The sequence below is a fragment of the Loxodonta africana genome, chromosome 14 (assembly GCF_030014295.1).
Source record: "Loxodonta africana isolate mLoxAfr1 chromosome 14, mLoxAfr1.hap2, whole genome shotgun sequence".
NCBI lineage: Eukaryota > Metazoa > Chordata > Mammalia > Proboscidea > Elephantidae > Loxodonta > Loxodonta africana.
Window position 1 is genome coordinate 38211214 of NC_087355.1, and position 10769 is coordinate 38221982.

At 34.2% G+C, this 10769-nt stretch overlaps 1 protein-coding gene across 1 annotated transcript in view; it reads left to right on the top strand.

Moving 5' to 3' along the window:
- The window catches only part of CNBD1 (cyclic nucleotide binding domain containing 1), a 378419-nt gene extending 368833 nt beyond the window's left edge, over positions 1-9586 (top strand). Inside the window, exons 9-10 of the mRNA XM_023545853.2 lie at positions 6427-6536; positions 9083-9586. Of these exons, the coding sequence (XP_023401621.1) occupies positions 6427-6536; positions 9083-9247 (275 nt within the window). The 3' untranslated portion in view covers positions 9248-9586. The remainder of the gene's footprint in view (positions 1-6426; positions 6537-9082) is intronic.
- Positions 9587-10769: the final 1183 nt, after the last annotated feature.

Sequence of the window (10769 nt, forward strand, 5' to 3'; positions counted from 1 at the left end):
AAACCTTAGAAAGTTTTCTCTTTCTACATAAATATGAAAATAATTTCCTTCTACTAATTTAGTACTATTTGGTTTACAAAGCACTTTGTCTTGCAGGTTAAGTTAGATTATTTCATTCAGCCCTCTAAAGAACTCTATGATATAAGGTTATTTTGTCATTACATTTAATTGATATTTCAATTTAAAATGACAGAATAAACACAAATGCTTACTTTCCCTAACATGCAATATCTTATTGATATGAAATATATTTAAATATCCATCCTTCCATATATGTCTAGATTCATCACAGTGCTAGAAAAAAGAAAGGAAAATATATTTCCTTTTAATTGTTTCTATTTACCCAGCATGTAGGCAATGATTTGATAATGTCAATTAATTTTTCCTGTGGTGATCTACTCTTTTTGCATGACAGAAGTGCTTAGTCTATCTGGTACCTAATATAAATTTGCTCAGTACTATTTCCTCATGGAGTAAAACTCTTGAGTACAGCAATTGTTAGACTTGCTTACTTCTAACTGTGACCCCTAAATGAAATTGACTTTGGATCAAAGGTTTGTCCTTCCCCCAAAACTTTCTCTTTTGGTATATTAGCAAGACTCAGCTTCCATTTTTCACAATGAATTAATCATATAAAAATAATGGGAAACACTATTTAAAAAGAATAAAAAACTTAAATATCCAGAAATGAACAAAGTAGGAAAAGTGCAAGTTGTTTATAGGGCAAACTAAATTTTGGGGATGGCATAAAGAAGACTTGAAGAAGTAGATAATGGGTTATCTGTTTGTAAACATCCACCACTTGTCTCTCAGTTTATTGTACTGTGGTGACTTGCCCATTGCTGTAACGCTGGAAGCTATGCCATCGGTACTTCAAATACTAGCAAGGTTACCCATGGTGGACAGGTTTCAGGGGAGCTACCAGACTAAGACAGACTAGGAAGAAGGATCTGGTGGTCTACTTCTGAAAGAAATGGGCAATGAAAACCTTATGAATAGCAGCGATATATTGTTTGATATAGTGCCAGAGGATAAGCCCCTCAGGTTGGAAGGCACTCAGAATATGTCTAGGAAAGAGCTGCCTCCTCAAAGTAGAAAAGAGAGTCGACCTTAATGACATGGGTGGAGTCAAGCTTTTGGGACCTTCCTTTGCTGATGTGGCATGACTCAAAATGAGAAGAAACAGTTGCAAACATCTATTAATAATCAGGACGTGGAACATATGAAGTATGAGTCTAAGAAAATGAAGTCATCAAAAATGAAATGAAACACATAAACATTGATAACCTTGGCATTAGTGATCTGAAATGGATTGGTATTGGACATTTTGAATCAAACAATTATATTTTATGGTCTATTATGCTGGAAATGACAAATTGAAGAGCAACAACATTGCATTCATTGTCAAACAGAACATTTCAAGATCTATTCTGAAGTACAAAGCTGTCAATGATAGGATCATATCCATACACCTACAAGGAAGACTAGTTAATACGACTATTATTCAAATTTACACACCAACCACTAACACCAAATGTGAAGAAATTGAAGATTTTTGCCAACTTCTACAGTCCAAAATTGATCAAACATACAATCAAGATGCATTGATAATTACTGGTGATTGAAATGCATAAGTTGGAAACAAAGAAAAAGGACTGGTAATTGCAAAATATGGCATTAGTGATAGAAATGACGCCGAAGGTTGCGTGATAGAATTTTGCAAGACCAGTGACTTCTTCACTGCAAATACCTTTTTTCAGCAACATAAACAGTGACTATACGCGTGGACCTCATCAGATGTAGTTCAAAGGAATCGAATTGTCTCATCTGTAGAAAGAAACAATGAAGGAGCTCAATATCGTCAGTGAGAGCAAGGCAAGAGGCCGACTTCGGAACAGACAATTGCTAATATGCAAGTTCAAGTTGAAGCTGAGGAAAATTAAAACAAGTTCATGAGAGCCAAAATACGACCTTGAGTATTGAATAAAAAAAAAAGAAAAACATGCTGTTGAGTTGCTTCCTGACTCATAGTGACCCTATAGGGCAGAGTAGAACTGCCCAATAGGGTTGCAAAGAGCATCTGGTGGATTAGAACTACTAACCTTTTGGATAGCAGATGAGCTCTTAACTGCAGCGTCACCAAGCCTCCTCCCTGAATATATCCCACCTGAATTTAGAGACCGTCTCAAGAATAAATTTGACATGTTGAACACTAATAACTAAGACCAGTACAAATTTGTGAGACTAGAGACAATGCTCTTTAACTTCTTATGCAAATGGCAGGTATTTAATATACACTAGGATGTTTTACATATAATATTCACTCTTCAGAAGGAAGACCTATTTTAATGTGTCATGGAATTTAGAAGGCAAAATATAAATGGAAATTAGGTAATTAACCAATGATCAATACTTCTGATATACATTTCCATTTAGAATTTGTCTCTACTTAGCCATAAATGCTATCTATATATCTGCATATAAACATATATACCTTTTTTTAATAATGAAGAGATGAGGGTTTAATATTGGTTAAGCTTTCTGTAGTATGAACCCTGACAAAGATGTTCAGTAAATGTAATGTGTCATCAAGTTCCTTCCTGATGACATTATAAAAGTCAACTTTAAGTATAGTTAGAAAAGCAATTTATTCAGAAAGATTCTCCCAAAGGAAAATAAGTCTCAGAAGTAGCATTGATTTGTACTATTTTTTTATAGTGTTCTTTCCCTGGTGGTCTAGTTTTACAAGGAAAGCTGGTATCCATCCAATTACTTCCTGCAGCTTGAAGAGGTACCAACTTGCTGAACCTCAGATACATCTCTGTTCCAAAACTAAGCTTTTTGGTCTGTTAGGCCAATAGACTGGGGTTTATTTTAATTAAGAAGATGTTCATTAACAATCTTTCTAATCACGACTTTTCATTTAAACTGAGACTTTCACTGTCCCAATGCTAATGCTAATAGCCAGTAGGAATTATACTTCTTTTCATGGCTATTTGGGTTTCTAACTGATCTGAAAATTGGCATAAACTTGTTTTTTATATCAGAAGAATTGTGACTTTCCTGCCATATGATAAATAAACAACAGAAAAAAAAGGCCGATGTTCACTTTCTTGAGGCGTTCCTGTTTCTTGCCCTTCTCATTTGCCTTAAGTTTGTTCTTTTCGTAACTGTCTAATACTTTGAAGTTCTAGAATACTAAGTCTGAGTTTTGATAAAATTATTTGAAATCTAACTTTTAAATATAAATTCAGCTTTATTTCTCAAACATTAATGAACATGACCTCTAAATAATAAGGAATAAAATTTAATCTGTATCTTCCATGATTAAATATTTATGCTTAAAATAGTAGCACAATCCATGGATCTTTCTATGTTGTTTTTCATTTTCTGTAACCCAGGAGGAAAGGATATGCAGATGACATTTATTTTGATGTCACTAGCATAAATTCCTGGAAATGGGAAGCAAGATTAGAGGGTGAATGAGGAAAAGTAGAAAACACACAATCACACAATGGGGGAGCATTTAAGATATTTAGAAGTAATTGGTATTGTTCTTCTTCTAGTATAAAAACAGTAATATTAATATTTAAAATTTCTTATCTAAGTGCGAAGGTGTGTAGTTTTATTGTATACTAAAATCAGGCTGTTTACCTAGATGAGAAGGGTGTTGCTGTATTGTCCTCATTGAGGTGAACATCTGCTATGGTTTTCATAAGACCTTAGACTATTATTCAGGTAGCATATGTCCCCTCTAAGGAATGTGACTGCCTGAATGATTTTGCTGCAGTAGTTCAGCTTTTCCATCAACAACTTGCCTTCAGTAATGAAGAAAAAGTCCAATGGCCTTCATCCTCTTACGTATTACATATGCTTCTCTGTGATCCACATAAGGCTTGGCTTTCTAGAAAAGATTACAGTAGTGCAGCTCTGTAAGTTGAGAGTGATGAATTTCCCTAGTATCTGCTTAAGTGCATCCTTTCCTTACCTAGTTTTTAACAATTGCCAGGAGGCTCTATGCCTTCCTTTATATCCTCATTGATTAACTAAAAGAAGGTAAATAATCTCCACTCTTGTATAATCTTTTGGTAGAAGAGCACCCTTTGCTTTTAGAGTAAAATCTTTGAGAAAATTTCTTCTTGTCTGTACAATGTACAAGGAGTCCTGGCGGCGTAGTGATTAAGAACTCCACTGCTAACCGAAAGGTAGGTGGTTCAAATCGACCAGCAGCTCCACGAGAGAAAGATGTGGCAGTCTGCTTCTGCGAAGATTAAAAAAAACAGCCTTGGAAATCATATGAGGCTGTTCTACTCTGTCTTATAGAGTCCCTATGAGTAGGAATTGACTTGACAGCAATGGGTATACAATGTACACATATGCCACACACATATTATTCTTTCATATCTTAAGATAACTTACTTTATAATATCATTGTTTGGCTGTAAGAAATATAGCATAAGACAATAGAAGGGCTACGATAGCTTCTATTTAAACAAAATAAATGATGGGTGACAGTAGAAAAACATTTAAGTTTTTTTCATTATAAACCTTGAATATTATATAAGAAGAAGGAGATAGCATATTCTCGTAAACATGCCAAAAAATAATTGAAATGCCACATGGGATTTATTTTGAAGTATTTTTTCCATGGTAAGTTTATGTTTAATTTTTGTTGGTGTTAAATTATTTTTAGCAACTGTTACTTTGTTCTTTTTTTAACCATATTTTTAAAAGAACTCTGTATTCTCTAGCATCTTTACTACTTTGATGCCATCAATAATTTTATCATGTTTATACATATTCTTTTACACTGTGAAATAAATGGAAATGTTTTAGAATATTGGAAAATGTATTCTGCAATTGTCTGCAAACTTCAACATCACTCTGCTTTATAAAGTCATGGGGAAAATACATACTGTATTTTGTATTGTACTGTGTATTTAGGTTACCACTTTTGTGTTTGGGGTTTTCAGAAAGATATCGATGTTTCATAATGAACAAAGCAGAAAATCAGTTTGAAATAGTAATATATACATTTCCATCTGACTTCATTATCTAAATTAAAATTATGTTGATAACTTACTTGAAATTTTATGTAGATCAGGTGGTTTTTATCTTAACTGCTTTTTAATATAGTTTACCTCCAAGTACATCTTGGCCTTAAGGTGGATTCACAAATTTAAGCAAATAATATTGATGATAGTAACATGATTTTTTATGCAATACTATGGGTTAGGCATCTTGCTAAATACTTTATATGCACTTAATTAGCATATGTAGGGTATGGGATACCAAATCCAAACCCGCTGACCGCAAGTCAACTTTGACTCATAGCAACCCTATAGGACAGAGTAGAACAGCCCCAAAGGGTTTCCAAGGCTGTAATCTTAACTGAAGCAGGCTGCCACATCTTTTTCCCATGAACTGCTGGTGGGTTCAAATTGCCAACCTTTCAGTTAGCAGCCAAGTGCTTAACCGTTGCACCACGAGGGCTCTTAGGGTTTGGAATAAAACAAACTAAACCCTTGCCATGGAGTTGGTTTCGACTCATAGCAACCCTATCGGACAAAGTAGAACTGCGCCATAGGGTTTCCAAGGAGTGGCTCGTGGATTCCAACTGCTGACATTTTGGCTAGCAGCTGAGCTCTTAACCACTATGCCTAATTTTAACATTTTAAAGATGAAAAACCTGAAGCTGAGAGGGGTTAATGTAATTTATCTAAGGTCACATAGCAAGTGGCAGAATAAGGTTTCAACTCAGGCCAGTATGATCTCAAAGCAGTTGCTTTTAGACTCTATTCAGTAGAGTGTTGAGGAGTGGAGGAGAGGTTGGCTTGTAGAGGTTCCAGAAAGCCAGTTATTAAATAGTCAGTTTCTTTTTTTTTTTTTTAACCAGTTGTTGAAACATTGGAAACTTGAAATGAGCTTTGATGGAAATATTAACACCATCTGATGTCGTTGAGTCCATTCTGACTCATAGTGGCCCTACGGGATGGAGTAAAACTGTCCTATATAGTTTCCAAGGAGTGGCTGGTAGATTCAAACTACTGACCTTTTGGTTAGCAGCCATAACTCTTAACCACTATGCCACCAGGGCTCCATTAATACCACAGAAATCAGCAAATGCTACAAACCAGGGCTCACCTCCCATTCACTTCCCTCTCCCACATCAGTTTACCAGCACACCACTGCCTTTGCTACCAAAGTTTTGTCAGTGTTTACATCCATATTAAGTTACAGATATAAATATTAGACTTAAATCTTTTATCATATACCAAGTATTGCCTATAAATTGACAATCATTAAGAAATTTGCATTTATTTGTTATTTAATTAAAGATGTTAATTTTATTGTCATATTAGGATATCTAATAATTTTTTATATAGAGAACAATGTGTGAAATAATGAATTCTCTCTCATTTTTAGTGATGGTGGAAAGTGGAAATATAATTTCATATGTGGCTTACATTAATTCTGGATATTGTAACATTTATAGAAGTATTATAGGACTTGTGAAACTGCCACCTAATAAAGTGGTAAGTTTTATATCTGTATATTCTTATTAATCAATTAATTTACTAAAATGGATTAAGGATATTGAACATATTTTCATATACTTGCTGAGTATTCATTTATTTTTGCTTGTGAAATTTCCGCTCAAAGGCTCTACCCTTTCTAAACTGGGTTTCTCTTCTTTTTTTAATCAAGTTGTAACTTATAGAAATGATTGATAAGCATATTAAAAGATGCTTAACATTCTTAGTCATCAGAGTCATCAAAGAAACCACAGAAAGGTACCACTATAAGCACATCAGTTTGGCTAAAATTAAAAAGACTGGCAGTATCAAGAGCTGACAAGGAAGCAGAGCAACTGAAACTCTCATAGATTGCTGGCGGGAATATAATATGTTATAATCTCTTTGGGAAATAGTTTGTCAATTTCTTATAAAGCTAAATATACTCTTACCATATGACCCAGCCATTCCACTCTACATATTTACTCAAGAGAATTGAAAATATGTCTACAAAAATACTTACATAAAACTTCATAACCAAAACCCAGAAATAATCCAGTTGTCACTGGCAGTTGAATGCATACAAACGTTGTGAAACTTTTATACGATGGAATGCCACACAATATTAATAATAATAAAAAAAGCTAATGAAATGTGCAAGCATATGAATAAATATGAAAAGAATTAGATTGGGCAAAAAAGTTAAACACCAAATAATGCATTCTGTGTGATTCCATTTTTACAAATTTCTAGAAAAGGGAAAAAAAAATGTGTAGTGATAAAATCAGATGTTTTTGTCGGGTGCAGTGGTTATATTGGCTATTGACTACAAAGGATCATGGAAAACTCTTGGAGATCATGGTTATGTTCTGTATCTGATTGGGATGTCAACTGCAGGATGTATAGTTATCCAAATTAAACTGTAACACAGGTGCATTTTATTTATGTAAACTATAACTTAATAGATTTGATTTTTTAAAAAGTGAGTTACAAATTCATTTCTGAGGATATCTGACTCATGTCACCTGTAAACATGGATATGAACGTGTATTTTCACAACATAAATTATATAAAAACATGTACATATTAATATATTGCAAAGTCACATAGAATACCAACATATTTTTCTTTATATGTAGAAGCTTATTGATTTTCAGACCATTGTTGTTGTTATAGTTTCCCCCAATTCATTGTATTGCTTGGAGGGGAGCAATTTTTTTTTTAAATAGTAGCAATTATCCTGTTTGAGGGAACTGTTTAGCTACATTATCTTTTCTCTACTACGGTGTCCAGGAACGTATAGAAACATTTTCAGTGCTCTGAGAACATTTGAGTCTGACTGGAAAAGTAATGTTTTACAACCCTACTGAGTCTAGTTCTTAAGAAAGTAAGGTTTGAATAGTTTTGGAAGACCTCTTCTCTCTCCTTTTCTTATCCCTCACTCCAGGGGTTCATTCTCACCAGCAAGGACTGTTTGGGAGACCTGGCGTTCCTCAAATATTCTCCTTCCTCTGGTAGGCAGATATTGTACAAACTGAAAACTTCTGAATCACCTACTGAATCAGGTCTCTTTTAGACAAAGTTGGCACTAATCATTCTTGGCTGGTCAGACACTTTTCAGTGGAATTCAATTTAATATATAAACTTAGTTGAATTCTGCTGTACTAGTCACATGCAGCTTAAAGATTTGCCATTTATATAAGTGGCAACATCTTGAGTGAAATATTACACTTTGACTTCAGGATATTTAGAAAAGGCCTCTACCTCTCTTAGTTCCTGTCACCCTCCTGACAGCTACACTCTGTGTTTTATGTCTTACTACTTACCATATATATGAGTCGGAATTAACTCGACGGCACTGGGTTTGGTTTTTTTTGTTTGTTTGTTTTACTTACCATATCATCCCTGTTTCAATCTGATGCATCTCCAGTAAAAGATAACTTGAGGCCTAAATTTTTTCTCCAGAATGATCCATACTGAAAGTCATTTAGGCCACTCTCCACAAGGTCCCTAATTTGGACCAAAAGTGCTATTTCCCTTAGTCAAATTCACTTTCGTTATGTTTCTTTTTTATTTAAACAGGAAAGTCAGGGGATAATTCTTTCTTTTGCAGATAATCCCATCAATTTTGGCCCTGGCATTCTCTGTTTCTGTTCTTTCTTCTCTATTAGCAACGAGTGTGCTTTGCAATTGGGGCCCATATAACAAATGGTACTTTCCAAAACATACTAAGCTAAGCTATGTTTACAAAACAGTACCTAGGACTTTGGAAAAATGAGATGAGTTCAATATTTCCTAACCATCTTGGTAAATTAAAGATTTAATTTGTAGGTCACTAAATGACTAGCATTCAATTACCTAATTTATACCGAAGTTGTCTATCAATTAACTGTTGTTCTAATTGAAACACATATCTAATCTTTTCTCTGATTTGAAGGAAATAACTAATTTATTTTAAATATCAGGAACTAAAATGATGTATGAACAGTGAGCTTCTGATAATATCAACATTTGTTCATTATAATAAAGTGGTTGCATAAAACATAAATTTTCTATATCTCTTACAGAAAAAAATTCGAAAGCTTGTTTATATGGGTAAACTGAAGGAGAAGGAATCCTTTGGTGAGATTAGTGTTCTTCTTGGCGTTCCTTTCACATGTACAGTCATTACTGGAACAGAGGTTGAGGTGGCAATCATTGAAGATACAGACCTATATGGTAAGCACAAATAAATGTCTTTTATTTTAACTATTAGATCATTTTATTGGATGAATTTTTGAAAAGAATGGAGGTATCTCATTTGTGTGTCCAGACAAATCAGGACACACAAGTGTGTGTGTGTATAAATTTATGTGTATGTGTATCCCTTGTATATAGTAAAACATTTAACTATAATAATTGTAGTTATTTATAGAGACAACATCTATAATGTATAGATAACCTCCTTTATAATTACCCCTTCTGCCTGCTTTAAATGTGCTGTTAAAATATTAGCAATATTTTCAAAACCATTCATTTGAAATTACTGAAACCTTTGCTAATTCCTAAGTAATCTTTAATAGCATCACTGTCTTCTTTTCTGGGACATCTATTGGTTTTTTTTTTTTTTTTATCTCTAAGGTTATTCCTTCTATCTTTTTGGTTCAGGTCAAGTTCACTATCCTCCAGTGTACAATCTAGATCAAGCATATTTGAAGATCTATGGCTTGTAATATTTATTCTTTCTCTGTAATTTTCTAGGTGGCACAGTGGTTAAGAGCTTGGCTTCTAACCAAACTGTTGGCAGTTCAAATTCACCAGCCACTCCTTGGAAACCCTATGGGGCAGTTCCGCTGTGCCTTATAGGGCCACTATGAGTTGGAATCGATACAAAAGCAACGGGTTTGGTTTTTGGTTTAATAGTAGTAAAAGAATAATCACACTATTACCTGTGTTTGGGCCTCCAAATATTATAAATATTCAAATAGGATGTACAATTGAGTAGGAAGGACATGAAGGATAAATGAGTAGAGTTTACTAAGTCATAGCATAATAAAAAAAAAAAAAAATAGGGAATGCCAAATGTTGAGTAAAAGATTAAAGAGGAGAAATTAGTAGAAATCATGGGAGGTGAGGGACTGACTTTAAATAATTTGGAGAGATCTTTTTGATTATCCAGGTATGATTGACTGATTTCACTCATTTGAATTTCAAGGTTTTTGGATTTTATTTTCTTTAGTCTTTTAGTGAATATGTATATCATACCTACCTAACTATTCAGAATGAAAAGAATAAGTCTAAATTTACATACCCATCTTTTTTTTAAATTATGAATTGAAATGTTGCTGGTTGCTGTCAAGCCAATTCTGACTCACGGCAATCCCATGTGTGCGTACGAGAACTACTCCATAGGGTTTTCAAGACTGATGACCTTTCAGAAGCAGATCTCCAAGCTGTCTCCCCAGACACCTCTGGGTGGGTTTGATCTGCTAACCTTTCAGCTAGGAGAGCACTTAATTTTTTGTGGCACCCCAAACCATCAAACCCTTTGCCGTCGAGTCCATTTCTACTCACAGTGACCCTACAGGACAGAGTAGAACTGCCCCATAGAGTTTCCAAGGAGTGCCTGGTGGATTTGAACTGCCAATCTTTTGGTTAGCAAAAGTAGCTCTTAACCACTACGTTGTGGCACCCAGGGACTTTTTAAAATTTGAAATAACATTTGTTAATTTTTTTTTTCCTTCTGTGGTATTCAAATACAAAACTCCTCAAGGT